Source organism: Bos mutus, chromosome 24 (genome assembly GCF_027580195.1).
Source record: "Bos mutus isolate GX-2022 chromosome 24, NWIPB_WYAK_1.1, whole genome shotgun sequence".
Lineage (NCBI taxonomy): Eukaryota > Metazoa > Chordata > Mammalia > Artiodactyla > Bovidae > Bos > Bos mutus.
Window position 1 is genome coordinate 48839949 of NC_091640.1, and position 19852 is coordinate 48859800.

Genomic DNA, 19852 nt, shown 5'->3' on the forward strand with positions numbered 1-19852 from the left:
CTTTGGAAGGAATGATGCTAAAGCTGAAACTCCAGTCCTTTGGCCACCTCATGCGAAGAGTTGACTCATTGGAAAAGACTCTGATGCTGGGAGGGATTGGGGGCAGGAGGAGAAGGGGACGACAGAGGATGAGATGGCTGGATGGCATCACTGACTCGATGGATGTGAGTCTCAGTGAACTCCAGGAGTTGGTGATGGACAGGGAGGCCTGGCGTGCTGCGATTCATGGGGTCGCAAAGAGTCGGACACCACTGAGCGACTGATCTGATCTGATCTGATGTTTACTTTACAAAATAATTGTATTATTCTTATATCTGGGTTACATGTAAAAGAAATCTATTTAAAAGAAATTAGAAGATTTCTATTTTAAGGTTCATGAAGTGAAAGTTCTCTGTCATTTGTAGGAAAGAAGATAAGATCATTCCAATCCTATCAAGACACTAGATTGGCCAGTTAATGCTGGCCATCATTTCTTTGGCTTTTACAAGGGCAAGGAACTGGAGAAAACTGGGCCATACAACAGTGGTTCTCCAATCTGGCAGATTACTGAGATTACTCAGAAAACTGTTTAAAAAGCCAGATTCTGAAGTTCATCATCAGACCACTCAATCAGAACCTGAGATGGGATCCAGAGACCTGCATCTGAGAACAATGCTCCAGGCAACTATGTTCATGCTTTTGGAATCCTCACCTTGATGGAAGGAGATTCAGTGTAAGCAGATTTGTTCTTAAGACTATACAGAAGAAATTTTAATATCAACATTTAAAAATTTCTACTGTGCTTCCTTAGTCCTTGGATCTTTCCTCGTGGCTCAGACAGTAAAGACTCTGCCTGCAATGCAGGAGACCCAGGTTCAATCCCTGGGTCTGGAAGATTCCCTGCAGAAGGAAATGGCAATCCACTCCAGTATTCTTGACTGGCAAACCTCATGGACAGAGGAGCCTGGTGGACTACAGTCCATGGGGTCGCAAAAAGTCTGACACAACTGAGTGACTAACACTTTCTAAATTTCCTATAGTCCTTATCTTAAAAAAAGTGCCCTGAGGGATTCAACTGAGGGTCTGAATGTCCTTGGTTAGGCTTTACCATTTGCTTCCTTCATAACATATAAAATTGGTGACTTGGAAAGCTAGAATGGCATTCTGCGTGTGTGGTGAGAGGTGTGCACATGAGCATCTGAGATCACATATTATACACGATACTCCTCACATGGGGACTGAATGGACCTAAAGCCAGCATTATCCCAGCAGTTTCCGAAACCATTTATGATCATGTTTACTGTTCTAAGAGAGGCAGAAGTAACTCATAAATAGGACTCGATCTCTGTCTTTACTGGACGAGAAACTCAAGGAGGGTTAAAATGGGAGGAAGAGCCACTCTGCTGGCTAACCTTCTGCAGAGATCCCTGGGGCTTGAAGGAAATGGCAGGAATGTAGCTTGTCTCCCCTTTGAAGGAGAGAAGCCCAGCACAGAGCTGTCCCTTTTACACTTAGTGCTTCTTAATCATCACCTGCAAGTAAAAGGTAATGAAGATAATATTTCAAAAAGAGAAAATGGTAAGGGAAAAAAGGTCCAAAATGATTTAAAAAAATACAGGAAACAAAAATGGCTTCAAATAAGCCTGATAGTTCCCACATGTTCTTCACCCTTCAAGAAAGACTTGGCAATAGAATAAGATCACCTAAGAAACTTTATTCTAATAACATAAATCAGAATATTTTACTCTGCTTGAACTATAATGAAATCACGGCAGGTCAGAGTCAAGAAGAGAACCCCTGAGAAACTATTAAAAATTTAGTGAGGCCAATTTACATAGTAATTAACTTACTGATGAGGAGTACTAAAGTGGAGGTCTTCAGACCAGTGTGTTGCAGTTATAAGAATTTATAGAATGGGGCACAGTTATTACACACGTAAAAAATGTAACTATTTCAGCACAGTGACCAGGACCTCCACTGTGAACTTACTAGCTTCTCTATAATATTTGGGTGAGAAAGCTGACCTCGCAAAAGTCTATAAAGAGCTGTTCTCTAAAAAACAATCTTTATTTGAACTAGCATCTGGGACCATCACTCAGTGGTCAACAGTCCCCCTTCCTGTCTGTCTCTCTCTTCCATTCAGCAAATATTGATACTAAAGCACCCACTATGTGCCAGATACGACTGCAGATACATCAGTGAAAATGTGCAGATCTGTGCCTTCCTGGAGCTTTTGTTATTTGAAAGAAGAAGAAGAACAACACAGTATGAATAAGAAGTGATGAAACATTAGTCGCTCAGTTGTGTCCGATTCATTGTGACCCTGTGGACTGTAGCCTGCTAGTTTCCTCTGTTCATGGGCTTCTCCAGGCAAGAATACTGGAGTGGGAAGCCATTTCTTTCTCAAGGGGATCTTCCCAACCCAGGGACAGAACTCGGGTCTCCCGCATCACAGGCAGATTCTTTACTGTCTGAGCCACCAGGGAAATCCCCATATTGTTGTATGAAAGAGAAAGTTGCTCAGTCGTGTCCGACTCTTTGCAACCCCATGGACTAGTCCGTGGAATTCTCCAGGCCAGAATACTGGCCTGTAGTGGGTAGCTTTTTCCTTCTCCAGGGGATTTTCCAAACCCAGGGATCGAACCCAGGTCTCCTGCATTGCGGGTAGATTCTTTACCAGCTGAGCCACCAGGGAAGCCCATATCATAGTAGGCTAGGTAATAAATGCTGTGGAAAAGGAAGAACTATGGTGGAATTAGGGGGAGAGTGCTGAAATTTAAGCAGGGAGGTCAGAGCAGGCCTCCCTGAGCCAGAGGCTGCATTTGCTCATGTGAGTAAAGACCTGAAGGAGATGTAGGAGAGAGATGTGCAGGGACCTGGGGGAGAACAAGGGGGGCAAGAGGAAGCCCAAGCAGAGGCCCAAAGGCTGGCGTGTCTGGGGGATTATCTACTGCTGTGCTTCTTAAGCTCAAGAGTTAAAGACAACATCAGGAGTTACTCAGAGGGCCACTGCTGGGTCCCAGCCCCAGAGGAGGAGCCGGGCTGGTCGTATTCCCATGGGTGGAAACGTGAGAGAGCAGATGTGTAAGGATGCAGAAGATTGTGTCTGTGGATACAATGAGTGTTGGTTCCTGTGGACTTGGAGGTGGGGCATCCAGGAAGAAGTGGGCACGCTACAGTGACATTCAGTATTTGGCCCTGGAGACAGAATTGACAGGGAAACAAGAGAAGGGTGGGAACAGGGACAGACTCCTAATGGGAGGTGGGAAGATTTGAAGCCAGTCTCCTGCATTGCAGGCAGATTCTTTACCAGCTGAGCCACAAGGGAAGCCCAGTCAGTATTAAGATGCTCTGAAAAAACTAAAAATTTCAGTCAACTTTCTGTATGTCTTGAAACTAATAATAGTAGTGTAAAGATTCTAAGAGGTAGATATAAAACGAAGACTTTAAAATTCATTTACTGTCTGGCCACTCTTAATTTCTGTAATTTATCAGGTGTCTAAGGGAATGAAATGAAAAGTTCCCTTAGTGCCAGTAACTTCTACTCCTGCATAGTTTCCTACTTACCGTAAAAGAGGAGCTGTATTCTGGTTCATTCCCCCTGAAAAGCATGACCTAACTTTCAAACACTAGATATGGCAGAATTCTTAATCCTCAAATGACATGGGTAATTCACTAAACCGAAGCGAAGAGGGGACCGGGAAACTTTACATAATGAAGTATGAGGTGGTGTGGTGGTGGCTGAGAACCTGCACAGATCTGGATGAATTTTTAAAAAATTAATTAACTTGAGTGGCTGTGCTGGGTCTTCGTTGCTGTGCACAGGCTTCTCTAGTTGCGCAGCACAGGCCCCAGGCGTGTGAGTTTCAACAGCTGCAGCACGCAGGCTCAGCAGTTGTGGCGCGTGGGCTTAGTTGCTGTACAGCACGTGGCATCTTCCCGGACCGTGGATCAAACCGGTATCTCCCGCACGGGCAGGCGGATTCTTATGCATTGCAATGCCAGGGAAATCCCTGGATGAATTCTGACCGATCATCGTGACATCTCCAATGCTCACTAGTCGGTGAAATGGGAGCCAGCGGGCGGGCCCTGCTGTAGATGCAGACAGTGAGAAACTTTGAGCTGTGGCTTCTGACTGAGCTCCTGGAGGACACACTAGCTTTATTTATTTGCTTCCAAACTCGAAAGGAGAAATAAGCATCATAGGATTTCAGAGCCTGTTCTTTATGTCTCTGTTTATGCAGGAGGGTCCCAAAAACTAATTACCTGGTATTGCCTTTCCCAGACTTCACGCAATACCAGTAAGAAGAGGATGTTTAGAATGATATTAATACTATTTACTCTGAACAGCCAAGTTGTTTAACTATATAGACAGATTTATCCAAAGAGTATATATTCCCACACAGGATATTATACAAATATTTTACAAGGCTATGTCAAATAACATTTGATTGAAAAATATTTTATTTGGTTGGAAGTCAATTACTATGCCATGGGCTTCCAGATCTTAATGTTTACTTGCCCAAAATTGGAAGAATAATTCTTCAACAAATTTGGCTTCAGTTCTGCAACGCAAGGAAAACTTCAAAAACTTTTGGCTCATCTTCTTCAGTTGACATTAGCTGGCTAATGTCTCATGAGTAAGAGGCACTGTGCTTCTCTTAACAACCCAAAAGGCGGTTCTAAATTATCTAAATGTTTAATTTATATTTTAAGAAAGAACAAATCAGTAAGTACATACTGTTGCGCACTTTCACAAAGAGCTCACTATAACAGCATTTCCAATGTGAAATAACCTCTTTTACATCAATCTCATGTACAAAGCTATTATTACATACCCAACAATTATTTTATCAGTATATATTAGTGAACCACCCAAAAGACTATAATGTGCTGTCATGTGGCATAGTACAAATATTATTCAACACACAGCTTGAATTTTCAATCAACTTTAGATACAGCACAATCCTGTGAATTAAACTCTAGAGGTTTTAAGTGATTCACTTTATTATAAACAACCCAAAAAGATGATTAAAATAATTGAGATAAGGCTTGATTATAAACAGTCTTTTTTTCTGGAAACATCTGTGGTAATAATGTGCTATCATTTAAACCAACTGAGGGTGACTCACCATCTGTGAGTAAATGTAATTTTGGTTTCTTTTCTAGTACTAGGAATGGATTTCTCTCTCTCTTTTTAAGCTGAATCATCCATCCTCCATCTATCTGTCCCTCTTGCAACCACATAGTGAGATGGTAAGCTGCTGTCAAGAATACAGTTTTTGGCTATGTTCCAGAAAAAAATTAACCGTCCCGCTTAAGGAATTTATCCATGACCTTGGCTTCAATGGGATCTTCCTCTAAGTTAGAGTTAACTGGCCTGAGACCTTCCACAGATCAATAAATCTCTGTATTTATTCAGTCATAAATAAAAAAAAACAAGAGTTATATTTCTCACTTATATTTTACTGTCTCAAATATAAAGGATATTTCCTTTCTGAATATATAGTATAATAAATGAACAACAAAGTAACATTCAAACATATAGCCTCTACAGTGTAATTCATTTTGCTTTAAGGTAAGTATTACAGTGAACTATAAAATTAACTTTCAGTATCTGCGATGGCCCATGGAGGGGTTCTTGAGCCAGAGGTGTTCACTAAAGAAATTAGAAAATAAAATTTGCGATCAGAATAAGTAGAAAAAAATGGACTAAAAACAGAACTAGTGAGAGACAACCCAAAAGAGAGGAGCTGAGATTTATCATAGGGGAGGGACAGATACAAAAGAGTACCTGGGGATCATAGCAGAGTGAGGAAGTGCTAACTATCTGAAGAGAAAGGAGGTGGGAAAGGACAGGCGAGTGGAAGAGTACAGAAAGTTCTTAGAAGATGGCGGCTAGCGCCCAGGTCTTGTTTCCTAAATACCATTAAAAAAAAGGGGGGGCGGGAATCAGGGTCACTGAAGAAGTGGTTGATTCCAGGGCTGGGGAGGATACAGGAGTTAATCTGGAGGAGCTCCCGCTGGCCAGAGCTGGAACAATTTGAGCATCAAAATAAATGACAGTATTGGATTATAATCTATAGGATAAAATACAAAATTATCGTTAGGTAAACACCACAGTAATAACTGTGTAGGGACGCTCCACTGATGAATGATAAAATCAAGGCAAAAGTGTCTGGAGAAACAGGATGTTAGCAAAGTCTCACTCCTAAGATAGTAATTGAAAACGAAGGCAGAAATAGTCACTTTTCACTGGAGCAATCTGGTAGACATCACAGTGACTGACTGATCAAGCGTAACATCAAGAGTAGTGAGATAGGCTGACACCACGTATCTCCTGAGATAATGAACTGAGAGGGACACAATGGTACTTTCATGGTATTTTGGCCAAATGCTTATATAACTTCAATATAATCATGAGGAAACATAAGAAAAACCCAAGTTGAGTGACATCCTATAAAATAACTGACCAGCCAACATCCATAGCATCAAGGTCATGAACGATAAGGAAAGACTGAGGAACAGTCTCAGGTTAGAGGAGATTAAGGAGATTTAAGAACTAAATACAATGTGGGTCTTGAAAAAATTCTGAAACAAAATAAGAACACTGGGAGAAAAAAACAACTGGCATAATTCAAATGAGGTCTGTAATTTAGTTAACAGTATTGTACTTATGTTAATTTTCTGGTTTTGATAATTGTACTATAGTTATATGTGTTGTTAACATCAGAGGATCCTAGATGAAGGGTTTACATGAACTGTCTCTATTACTTTTGCAACTTATCTGTAAGTCTAAAATTATTTTAAAATAAAATGTAAAGGACAATCAAATATCTTCTCTTCTCAATACCCTATCTATTACTACCTATTACTAAGACTGCTCTTTACTATCAATAAGACTGCTCCCTCCCCAATATTGTCTACATTCCTCTAATTTTCTTATTTGTTGTTGTTTAGTTGCTAAGTCATGTCTGACTCTTTCTGTGACCTCATGAACTGTAGCCCGCCCACCAGGCTCCTCTGTCTATGGGATTTCCCAGGCAAGAATACTAGAATGGGTTGCCATTTCCTTCTTCAGGAGATAATCCCAACCTAGGGACTGAACCCATGTCTCCTATATTGGCAGTGGATTCTTTACTACTAAACCACCAGAGGAGCCCCCATTTTTCTTATTTACCACTACCTAAGATAGCAAACACTGGAGACTTTATTTTTTGGGGCTCCAAAATCACTGCAGATGGTGACTGCAGCCATAAAATTAAAAGACGCTTACTCCTTGGAAGGAAAGTTATGACCAACCTAGACAGCATATTAAAAAGCAGAGACATTACTTTGCCAACAAAGGTCCGTCTAATCAAGGCTATGGTTTTTCCAGTGGTCACGTATGGATATGAGAGTTGGATCATAAAGAAAGCTGAGCGCTGAAGAATTGATGCTTTTGAACTGTGGTGTTGGGGAAGACTCGAGAGTCCCTTGGACTGCAAGGAGATCTAACCGGTCCATCCTAAAGGAGATCAGTCCTGGGTCTTCATTGAAAGGATTGATGTTGAAGTGGAAACTCCAATACTTTGGCCACCTAATGAGAAGAGCTGACTCATTGGAAAAGACCCTGATGCTGGGAGATTGAAGGCGAGAGGAGAAGGGGACGACAGAGGATGAGATGGCTGGATGGCATCACTGACTCAATGGACATGAGTTTGAGTAAACTGTGGGAGTTGGTGATGGAGAAGGAGGCCTGGCGTGCTGCAGTCCATGGGGTTGCAAAGAGTCTGATATGACTGAGCGACTGAACTGAACCGAAGATTGCAAATACTACAAAGTAAGCTATAAGGATTTATTGTACAACACAGGGAATAGAACCAATATTTAATAATAATTATAAATGGAATAAACTTTAAAAATGGTGAGTCACTATATTGCACACTTGTAAATTATTTATCTTACTATCTCCTTCACACACACACACACACACACAAATAAAGCTTTATGAGGCAGGGATTTTTGTCTATTTTGCCCACTGTTATGTCCAGAGTTTAGAACAGTGCCTGACACATATAGGGAGAGACAATTAAGTTAATTAAAATTGTAAAGAGGGTGGTAAATTAAAAATTAGAAAAGCAGGTCTGGAGATAGGATATTTCACTCCAGAACTCTTGAATTCTATAACAAATCCCCATTTCCTCTTTAGAATATATAAAATAAGCTTTTCATTTATCTAGTTACTACATTTACTAAGTAACTACTATGTACCAGACACTGAACTAGGTAGGTATCAAGAGGATGCAGGTGACTAAGACATGACCCATATTCTCAAGGAAGTTATAGGTGAGTGGGAGAGAGAAAACATTTAAATAACTGCATAAAGGTAGAACAGGAGAGGAGTTCCCAAAAATGTACATATAAAATACAGTGGGTATTTAGAGGAGGAGGCACAGATAGGTTGAGAAATAAAAGGAAAGGCTTCATAAAGTTGTTAGATTTATCAAGGGCTTTGGTGAATGCTTAGAATTTGAATAAACAAAAAGCAAAGGTGGAGGGGATGGAGAATGGTATATTGGGAAAAGAAAGTTGTATGAGCGAATCCAAACATACGGGAAGGAAGAAGGCACAGAGCTAGTTCTGCTTGGCTGGAGCACCGGGTGGGGCTGGGGTATGGTAATAGGGAGACAAAGGCGTGGAAGGGCAGGCTGGGCTAGATGGTGGATGGTCTAGAAGTCCAGCCTAAGGATCCCAGACCTTATCAGGCTCAACAGAGCCTCACCTCTGAACAGCTGGAGGATGTTATTAGGGTGCTGCCCTACAAAAATTCTTCATGGAATTTTAGAAGACAGAATTCTAGACTCACAAGAATTATAAGAATTCTTACTCATAAGAATTGTTGGTTCAGAAGGTAAAGAATCTGCAGAGTCTGAGACCTAGGTTCAATCGCTGGGTTGGGAAGATCCCCTGGAGGAGGGCACAGCAACCCACTCCGGTATTCTTGCCTGGAGAATCCCCATGGACAGAGGACCCTGGCAGGCTACAGCCCATGGGGTTGCAGAGTCAGACACAACTGAGTGACTAAGCACAGAATACAGCACAAGAATTACAAGGACTTCCCTGGTGGTCCCGCGGCTAAGACTCCGTGCTCCCAATACAGGGGCCTGGGTTTGATTCTTGCTTAGGGAACTAGATTCCACATGCTGCCACTAAAGATCTTGCATGCCACAACTAAGACTTGGTTCAGCCAAATAAATAAGTATTAAAAAAAAAAAAGAACTGCCTGAAATCTTTGGGATCATCCTGTACAACTTTTTTATCAACAAGAACTCTTTCCATCTTTCCCCTGTCTTATAGATTTGAGCCCCTTTGTCATCTGGCTCAATTTTCACATTTATCATCCAGACTTTACTGTGAATACAACACTTCACTACTTCATGAAGCTCCATATGGACTACTAAAGAACCTGACCCATCAGAAAACATTTCCTTAGGTGGAACTAATACCTGTCTGTATTCAGTCACTACCCATTCATTGCCCTGTGGTATAAAATAAAAGGCTTAATTCCTCTTTTAGAGTATAATCCTTAAAGTAGTTGAACAGTTCTTATATTTTCCTTTTTTTTTCCAAGTCACATATTCTCTGCTCCTAACCTCATGTGACTTAACAGGGTCTTTACTGTAACGTCACCTGCTTGTGAACACAGTTTATTTTACTGATGAGTTGCTCAGGTGGAACCGAACAACCACAGTGTGGTCGCACCAGCAAGGAATAAGGTAGGTACAGGACAGGGTGAATGAGACGGACTCCGGAAAAAGACGCCTCGGCTTGAACCTCAGTTTGCCGACAGTAACCTCTCTGAGGCTTAGCTGCCTTGCCTAGAATCAGGACAACAGCACTAACTCATGGTGCTATAAAGTGCTTAGAAGAGTGTCTTATAGCACTATTAGTATTAATGTGGAGACTGAGTTCTCAAATTTTGCACACAGGCTGTATCTGCCAGCATTGTGAGAAACCGTGTATCTGAGGCTTAAGATGAAAGAAGGCTGGCAGCTCTTGTACCATTCTTATACTTACCTTGGGGTTTGATTTTGCTTAAAAGATATATTCTTTTCCAGTTTGAGATTATTCTCAAATGAAGGAGATAAACGAGCATTTGAAAATGGGAGAATGCATCCATCAATTATGTCATTTTCTCCACTGTTCCTATGCTGAAGGCCCACGACTTATTCTGTTGCTTTCTTCTCTCAGAGGGTCAAAGTCCCCTTCCAATTCAAGTCTTCTGACAACATTTATTTAAGCTCATGCCACTCCATTACATTTGTTCTCTATACATAACATTCTTTCCATCTTCTGTACACATCCTTTAAAAACTCCGCGCTCATCAAGAAGCTTCTCATTTTGCTTCTTGTTTCTTTCGGTGGTATGCCACACTGTTGGTGACTCAAGCACCTTACTTCCCCTTTCATGGTGAAAGCCTGGAAACTACGCCCCCAGCATCTCCCCAGAAGGGCTTTGGGTTAGACTGTGGCGATGAGACGAACTTGTATTTCAGAAGGCAGAAGAGACACAGAGGCCACTGGTGCTCTGGTAACAGCGGTGGGCAGGCTGTGAGCCTCAGCAAGCGTTTTGCCAGTGGTTTCCAGCAATCTCCCTGCAGACCCCCATAAAGATGCTGCAGGCAGGCCAGACCATTGGTGACGACACTCTTACCACTTCTGATTTCCTGAAAGCCAGCACTGGCTTTCGCTGAAGTTGGCTTCCCTGGTCCTTTCAATGACTGCTAAATTTCCTATATTAAATGGCTTTCTGTTTGCAATCAGGGGTTTTATTTCTCTGACAGGTTTGGTAGGGAGAACAGAAGCTACTCTCTATAACTTAAGTATAAAGGATTTTGTAGGGAAAACAAATTTATGTAACTGTTAGAAAGGCAAAATCAGAGAAGCTGTGACAGAAGACTGTCCACAGCACTGGGGCGGGTGGTTCTCAAGAGCTCACAGCAAGCAGCTGCAGAAAACCTCAGTACTGTGGGAGCCATCAACGACCCTTACTGCCTACACAGCATGAAGCCAAGCAGGAGCTGCCTCTGGAGAATAATGGCTCCTTCTCATCTGCCTGATGAAGAGATGATGCGGAGGGAAACTGAAAGCAAATGGAGAAGAGGGCAGCAGAGGATGAGATGGTTGGATGGCGTCACTGATTCAATGGACATCAACTTGGGCGAACTTTGGGAGATGGTGAGGGACAGGGAGGCCTGGCGTGATGCAGTCTGTGGGGGCGCAGAGAGTTGGACACAACTGAACGACTGAACAACAATAACTCTTCTGCTTTCCGTTTATGCAAGTGTGCCTCTCCTTGGTGACTTCAACTCAGAACTACAAGAAGGGAGGATTCTGGGAAATGCATCCTGGCGCTTTTCTGTGATGCGGAGGAGACTGGAGAAGGCAGCGACTGCGAGGCAGAGTTGAAAACATACCTCAGTCCAAACGCAGTTCTCATGTTCGTTTGCACAGGACAATCAGTGATTGTACAGTTAATATTTTTTTATTTTGTTTTCCATCCCTCTTGTATTATATGTTTTCTTGTTATGAGCCATATTCAACTTTTAGCAATTTCTGTACTTCTGGCATACAAATGGGACTACTTCTTCCTTTGCTATGATGAACTGAAATGTGAGCTCTTTGTCATTAAAAAAAAAAAAAGCCCCAGATTAATAATATAGCCTCACTGTTTCTTGCATCATCTGAGAGTAAAACTGTTATCAAAAATGTATGCAATTTCCTGCTTTGAGGAGAATGATAATGTTGGTATCAGATCAGTCGCTCAGTCGTGTCCGACTCTTTGCGACCCCATGAATCGCAGCACGCCAGGCCTCCCTGTCCATCACCAGCTCCCGGAGTTCACTGAGACTCACGTCCATTGAGTCAGTGATGCCATCCAGCCATCTCATCCTCTGTTGTCCCCTTCTCCTCTTGCCCCCAATCCCTCCCAGCATCAGAGTCTTTTCCAATGAGTCAAATGTTGGTATACACAGACAAAATAATACTCTTAGGGATGGAAGGTTCTTAAGAGTCACGTAGTTGGATTTGCCAACCAATATTTGAGTCCTTGCAGTTGGAACAGCAAATAATTGCACATGTACACCTTACTGTCTGTTCCTGCTGCCAATGGCAAGCTCTGGGAATGGATCTCAGCACTCTCTCTGCTGGACCTGCACACAGCCTGAGACTCCTCCCTTCTCTGTGCTGGCCAGCTCATGCCAACAGATAAGAGCCTCACCCAGCATGGAACCTGTCTGCCTCCCTGTCAAGTGGCCATCATTCTCCGATGCTACCATCTCCTGTGAGAGTGACTGCATCACTGCCCAGAAGTTGCCTATTCCATCTCTAAGTCTAGTTGACTCTTCTTTTTTTTTTCTCTAGTTGACTCTTGAACAATAAGGATTTAAACTGCATGGATCCACTTAACGCATAGGTTTTTTTTTCCTAACAGTAAATACTGCAGTACTGCACCCTCCACGGTGGGTTGAACCCATGAGTTCAGAAGAACTATGAACACAGAAAAGAAAGAAAGAAAAGAAAGATAACACTAAGTCATGTCCAACTCTTGCATTTCCATGAACCATAGCTCGCCAGGCTCCTCTGTCCATGGGATTCTCCAGGCAAGAATACTGGAGTGGGTTGCCATTCCCTTCTCCAGGGGAACTTCCCGACCCAGGAACTGAACCCAGGTCTCCCGCATTGCAGGCAGATACTTTACCAACTGAGCTACATGGGAATACAGAAGGCAGCTAAATTCCATCTGGGTTTTTGACTGTGTGAAGGGTCTGTGCCCTTAATCCCTGCATTGTTCAAGGGTCAACTATAGTTCCATTTCGCAGAAAACTCTTCCTTAAATGGGACTGAAATACAACTTTTCTGTATAAAGCGTCTACCCCCTCGTTCCTGTTCCTGAGATCAACATAGTAAGGCCAACTCTGCTTTAGTAAACAATTCTTCCAGTCCTTGAAGACAGTAAGTCTCTTCTGCTTGGATCCTGTGAATTCCTGTAAGTATGCCCTCTGTTCTTCCACAGTATTGGTGATTCTCTGAAAGTTTTCCAAATTGTCTTAAGGTGTTGCCTCCAAAATTTTCTCTGAATTTTCAAGTACAGACAGCCTCTAGATACTACTAGCTATATACACGTACATTGACCTACGTACACTGATGAGTCACACATTTAGCGAAGTGGAGCCAGGCATCTATGAAAGGTGAAGCTAGCCAATGTCTGAAAATTGTCCTTGACACCGCCTAGTCCAAGTCCAAGTTCACTTTCATAAATAATTCTTCCAATACTTGCAGGCCAGTTCTGCTACCAGTCTATCAGAACTGATGTTCAGCCACCATTCCCTGGAGCTTTTGTAAATAATACAGATAATGCTCAGTTGTGTTTGACTCATGACCCCATGCACTGAAGCCTGTCAGGTTCCTCTGTCCATGGAATTTTCCAGGCAAGAATATTGGAGCGGGTTGCCATTTCCTATTCCAGGGGATCTTCCCGACTCAGGGATTGAACCCATGTCTCTTGTGTCTCCTGCATTGGCAGGCGGGTTCTTTACCACTAGCACTACCTGGAAAGTCTGATGCAGACTGTAACTATTTCCTAAAAGGTCAGCAAATTTGGAAAACTCAGCAGTGGCCACAGGACTGGAAAAGGTCAGTTTTCATTCCAATTGCAAAGAAAGGCAATGCCAAAGAATGCTCAAACTACTGCACAATTGCACTCATCTCACACATCTAGTAAAGTAATGCTCAAAATTCTCCAAGCCAGGCTTCAGCAATACATGAACCGTGAACTTCCAGATGTTCAAGCTGGTTTTAGAAAAGGCAGAGGAACCAGAGATCAGATTGCCAACATCCACTGGATCATCGAAAAAGCAAGAGAGTTACAGAAAAACATTTATTTCTGCTTTATTGACTATGCCAAAGCCTTTGACTGTGTGGATCACAATAAACTGTGGAAAATTCTGAAAGAGATGGGAATACCAGACCACCTGACCTGCCTCTTGAGAAACCTATATGCAGGCCAGGAAGCAACAGTTAGAACTGGACATGGAACAACAGACCGGTTCCAAATAGGAAAAGGAGTATGCCAAGGCTGTCTATTGTCACCCTGCTTATTTAATTTATATGCAGAGTACATCTTGAGAAACGCTGGGCTGGAAGAAGCACAAGCTGGAATCAAGACTGCCGGGAGAAATATCAATAACCTCAGATATGCAGATGACACCACCCTTATGGCAGAAAGTGAAGAGGAACTAAAAAGCCCCTTGATGAAAGTGAAAGAAGAGAGTGAAAAAGTTGGCTTAAAGCTCAACATTCAGAATACTAAGATCATGGCATCTGGTCCCATCACTTCATGGCAAATAGATGGGTAAACAGTGGAAACAGTGTCAGACTTTATTTTTGGGGGCTCCAAAATCACTGCAGATGACAATTCCTTGGACAAACTGTTAGCACTTCCACCTTTCCACCACAGTCCAAGTCAAGTAATAATTTAACTGATCCTTCTGCTCTCACAGTCACATTACAATCTACTCTCAACACATCAACCAGAGTGATCCGACCAGAATCAAAACCCCACCATGCCTCTCCTCTTCTTACAATCTTGCCCTGGCTCCCCATTCCACTGCCCTGCCCCACCCCTTATCATCTCTGTTTACCTTCTGCTCCTCTCCCCTTGTCCACACAGTTCTAGCTGCTTTGTTCTCATTATTTCTTCAACATGCTTGGCATCCTCCTGGCTTTGGGCCTTTTCAGGAACTGCTTAGGATTCTACTTTGAAGCAGCACATCTAATTTGCTCATCACCTTTTTTTTGGTTAAAGGTTGGCTATACCATTCTCTGTTAATTCTACAACTTTCTCCCACCACATCCTCACTGGCACTCCCAAACCCTCTTAAGTCTGCTTGATCATTTCTTTATTTTTCAGAGCATCTACCACTCTAGATCATTTTGTTATTTATTACATCATGCTGATTATTTGTTGTCTGTTTCCACCTGCTAAACTACAAGCCCTGAAAGGGCAGGGATCTTTGCTCACTCTGTGCCCAGGCACTTAAGAGCGACAGCTGTCACAGAGCAGATGCTTGATAAAGGCTTGCTCAGGGTTGGTGGAAGCTGTGGCAAGCTTTAACCTAATGTCACACTCATCATCACTCATCATTGCCCCCTTCTCCTGAACTCTCATTCCCATCCTGCTCTGGGCTTTCTCTCCCGTGATCCAACCTCCCGTGCCCCACACTGCCTTTTCAAACCCTGACTTCATGGTTATTATGTCCTGCGAAATTCTCAGTCCCTGCACTGGATCTTCCGTCTCTCCTTCTCACCTCTTTAACAAGAACCTGGTTCGCCCCTCAGGACTCCCAAATCCCTGGAGCCTTTGGAAGTAGAAGCTGATGGTTCTTCACACTCCCTAGTCTTCAGGGCCTGGAGGTGCAGCTGGTGTCTTTGTTTTCACTGCTGTCCCTTGGCTGTTGTTCCTCTACTCTTAAATACAAAGCTCTGTTCATATGAGGCCAATATCAGCTTCTTCTCTTCCTTTTACCTGCCGCATGCTGATTCCTAGGCCACTCTATTTACTGTAGTGTTTGGCTCAGTCTTTCTTTCCCCCCACGACTTATCATCCTGGGTTGACTATGATGCCCACATGTATGGCCCATGGTTGACTTCAAATCCATTAACTGGCTCCATCACACTGACTTCCGTTTACATCCATATCATTTTAGTCCCCTGCTCACGGCTGAACCCAGGCCATGTTGTCATGGAGATCTGCTCCTTGTGAACATCTGCAGTCTAACTATACTGCTCTCTAATCACAATTTCCATGACTTCTACTTCACTGGTTCTTTGATCTCATTCAAATCCCCCTTCCCTTCACTCCTCTGCATTATCCTTTCCTTACAGTCTTTTGATTGCAACACTTCTTTCTTGACTTTCCTAAACACCAGGATCCATCACTTCCTGTGAGTTGCCGCTCTAATCATCATGCCCTGTAACATGGCATAGTTCAAATAAATTCAAAAAGGTAAGGAAAAACCTGAGAGACCTCAGATATCTTACTTTAGGTAAGAGAGGAAATAACATGAATTTTCTACACTTACGGACTTGTCTGGAAAGAGAGTCAAGTCAGAGCTGGAGGGTCTGGTGAACTGTGATCAGGTTTTATGTCGCTGCCACATGCTGGTCCATTTTAGTTGAGGAGCAGACCCCCCCACCCTGCCCTCTGCTCAGCACTGTGAGAGCCGCAAGGCTGTCTGCGGACAGTGGGACTTCCTCAAGTGATCATGACTAATGTGCTGCTGCTTGACAAACTCTGTTGTTGTAACTGAAAATACTTTCATATCCTACAATGTTCATTAAGCAGCAGTTCCAGTGATACTGCTGCAAAGCACAACCCCCAAACAGTAACTTTGGAAAGAAGTCAGTTGTGACCAAACACTATGAAGAAGGCCAAACATTCACTATGATACCCTGTGTGTTGTTCATTTAGGAATGAGCACTCTAAAAAAAAAGGGAGGTAATGAAAGAAAAAATTAAAAGAAGTATTAAGGTAAAAATAGGCGATAATGCCGTACATTCACGCATTTCTCCCTAAATATCCCCTTTACATCTTTTCTTGTGGGAAAATTAGTCTTGAAATATGAGTTTTGTATCATGAGATTGCCTCAGGTTCACATTTAGTGCACAGATTTAAATGTTTCCTCTAAACACTGTATTTCCCCTACCTCTTCCACAAAATACTCCTCTTTTTGTAGCTACACCCAGGTACACGGTGAATTATGTGGTGATTACGAGTATGGACTTGGGAGCTGAAGACCGGGGAATGGATCTCCTAGTTCATTAATTCCCTAACTGTATGACTTGGGGTAAATTACTTAACCTATCTTTGTACCAGATTCCTCATCTGAAAATTAGGATGATTAACACTACTTACCCTCAAAGGGCTGTTGTGAGGATTGATTAGTTAATATATAAGACACTTAGAGCCCCCAAAAGCACTGAGTAAACACTGTATAAGTACTAGCTACCACTGCAGCTAACAGATCATCATTACTATCACCACCACACCACCTATCGATCAACCCTTGATGATACACACAAGACTGAATTTATTTCAGTGGGTTAAAAAATAAGGTGCTCCTTTATTCATAGTATTTGAATTACTCATAGTATTATGCAGCGGTTACTCATAGGATATGTATGCAGTGCTGAAGACAGTCCTTTTGGGACTTCTTTTGGAAAACTATCAGAATCTTTCATCACAGCTCTGCATGTCAGTGTACAGGAGAGTAGGCAATATTTAGAGCTTTTCCCAGCACAAGTGCTGGGTAAGTAGTATGATTCTGAATAGAGCCTACTCAGACAATAACATTTACATCAATAGAGACAACAGTATGTTTCTTCTCCCAGTCCTACCTTCAGCCTGTCCTTGGGCAGCGCGACAACCCCTTGCTTGATGATTTCCAGGACTCGTTCCACTGACAGCTCAGCTCCAGCTTGTAGCAACCTTGAGCTAAAGAAGGTGATCACCTGGAATGCAAAGTGTTATTTTTTTAAACAAGTAGATACATGAGATATATCTTCAGTAGATACCTTTCTCACATGGTAGTCAAATGATCATTGTTCCACTTCTTAGAGTGACCTGGCTTTTAACTCACCCGCTCTCCTCATCAGTCCTCTCTATAAAGGCTTTGATGGCTGAATCAGAGCCAATCCCCTTAATATTCAGGGTTGATTATCCATTCTGTGAATTAAGTAGGTTCCTCAATTCTGAGCTTTCTTGTGCTAACCCACCTTGCATTTATATTTCATTTAGAGAGAAGCACTCATCAGAAGGCAGGAAGAAAAAGCCAAAGCTTAAAATCTGTTAATATTGAGGCTTAACAGTAACTGTAAAAACAAGTCTTAGGAAGAAAGGAATTTGAAACTAATGGCTAAAATGATGTTTTGGGGATTATTTATCAATTTAATTTATCCACAATACTCTTATCGCTGATCACCAGGGAAAATCAACAGCAAGCTATAATTTTTTTTTTCTTTTTTTGGTTTCATGTCACAAAACAGCCTGAATGAACTGTGTAGCAAGAGGCTAAGATAGTAACATTCTGGAAATAACACTGTCTCCTAACAGTTGTCATTAAAAACTAAAAGAATATCATCATTTTTTAGGAAATCACTTACAAACAATGTTAATAAATCAAGATGACCATGGGTCACTTTTTATTTAAGAGCTATACTATACACTATAGACAAGAGATACCTGCAAAATATAAACATTTATGTTGTTTACAAAGTTGAGTATTTCCATTTACATGCTTTCTATTTTATAGGTAAGATACTTTAAGTTATTAAGAATTATTTCCAATTTTTTTTCTAAATTTTCTTTCAGGATTATTCTCCTAAATATTAATTGTTCAAATGCACAATCAGTTTTCTCCTAACCATTCTGGTGGGGAAGGTGCATGATATGACATAAAAGCCACTGAAATGGATTTATTCTGGAAAGCAGAGATCCAGCTAGAGCCAGAACCTTAACAAGCTTGTGCCTTGAGAGACGGTGGCAGTGAGTGAAAACAAAGGCAGCCAATGCCTGGCTACACTGCTGTTGATTCCAAATAAATCGTCTCTTTATCTCAGGCAGTTTGCTGGCACCAGCTCCTTTGCAAGTTGCTTATTTTGTCCATGACAGGTTGCTTTTCAACATGTGCCTATGGCTGTTGTTTTTTCCAAGTCAGATTTTAAGCTCTTTAGGGGAATTCTGGGATAAAATTTTGTTCACATAGTCACAGCAGGTACTGAAACTGATTTTTATAAATCATAATTGTTTTTTAAATGGGCATTTTGTATGTGTAAAATAAGTAAATTCAGAGAAAACGTTTTTTTGATTTTTGGTTGTACCTCAAGTTTTTGTGTTTTAATCAATACACTGATGATACCCTTGACAACTTATTCAGTGGAAGAGATATTCAGAGAATTTATAAGGAAACAGATGATATTTTGTGTCTTTAAAAAAGATGCAGTGTGTAAAAAAGACAAAGATGCAATGTAACTGGGGGACTAGACACAGATCAAACATGTACAAGGAAATGGACTTAGACATCATGGTAGTGTACACTACAAATTTCTCAAAAAGTCAGAGGCCTAGTTTGGGTCCTGCCTGTGATACTTACTAGCAATGTGACACCCAACTTCTTCCAGATGTAGAACTGTGGAGTGGTTGGGAGCACCTATCAGGTGTCAGATAGCTTGGACTTAAATCTTAGCTTTCCTTATAAACTAAGGCAAGTTATTTAACATCTCCATATCTGAGTTTCTTGATCTATAAATATCAGGTATGGACCTGTCATATACTGCCTTTACTATGTGAGGTATGTTCCTTCCAAACCTACTGTGTGGAGAGTTTTTAATCAAAAGCAGATGGTGAATTTGTCAAGAGTTTTCGCATCTATTGAGATAATCATGTGATTTTTATTCTTCAATTTGTTTTTAAAGTTGCGTATCACACTGATTTGCAGATTTTTGAACTATCCTTATATCCCTGGGATAAATCCTATGTGACCATGGTACATGACCCTTTTAATGTTTTGTTATGTTCAGCCTGGTAATATTTTGTTGAGGATTTTTGCATCTATGTTCATCAGTGATGTTGGCCTGTAATTTTTTTTGTGATGTTTTTGTTTGGTTTTGGTACCAGGATGATGCTGCCTTACAGAGTGAGTGCAGAAGTGCTTACTCTGTAATTTTTGAAATAGTTTGAGAAAAACAGATATTAATTCTTCTCTAAATGTTTAGTAGATTTCACCCATGAAACCATTTGGTTTGGATTTTTGCTTGTTGAGGGTTTTAAAATC

General features: G+C 41.6%; 1 protein-coding gene across 3 annotated transcripts in view; it reads right to left on the reverse strand.

Moving 5' to 3' along the window:
- DYM (dymeclin) overlaps positions 1–19852 on the reverse strand; it is a 395381-nt gene that overhangs the window by 52265 nt on the left and 323264 nt on the right. For all 3 annotated transcript variants that reach the window (XM_005886705.2, XM_070361533.1, XM_070361534.1), the window contains one exon: positions 17418–17531. In XM_005886705.2, coding sequence (XP_005886767.1) covers positions 17418–17531 — 114 coding nt within the window. The remainder of the gene's footprint in view (positions 1–17417; positions 17532–19852) is intronic.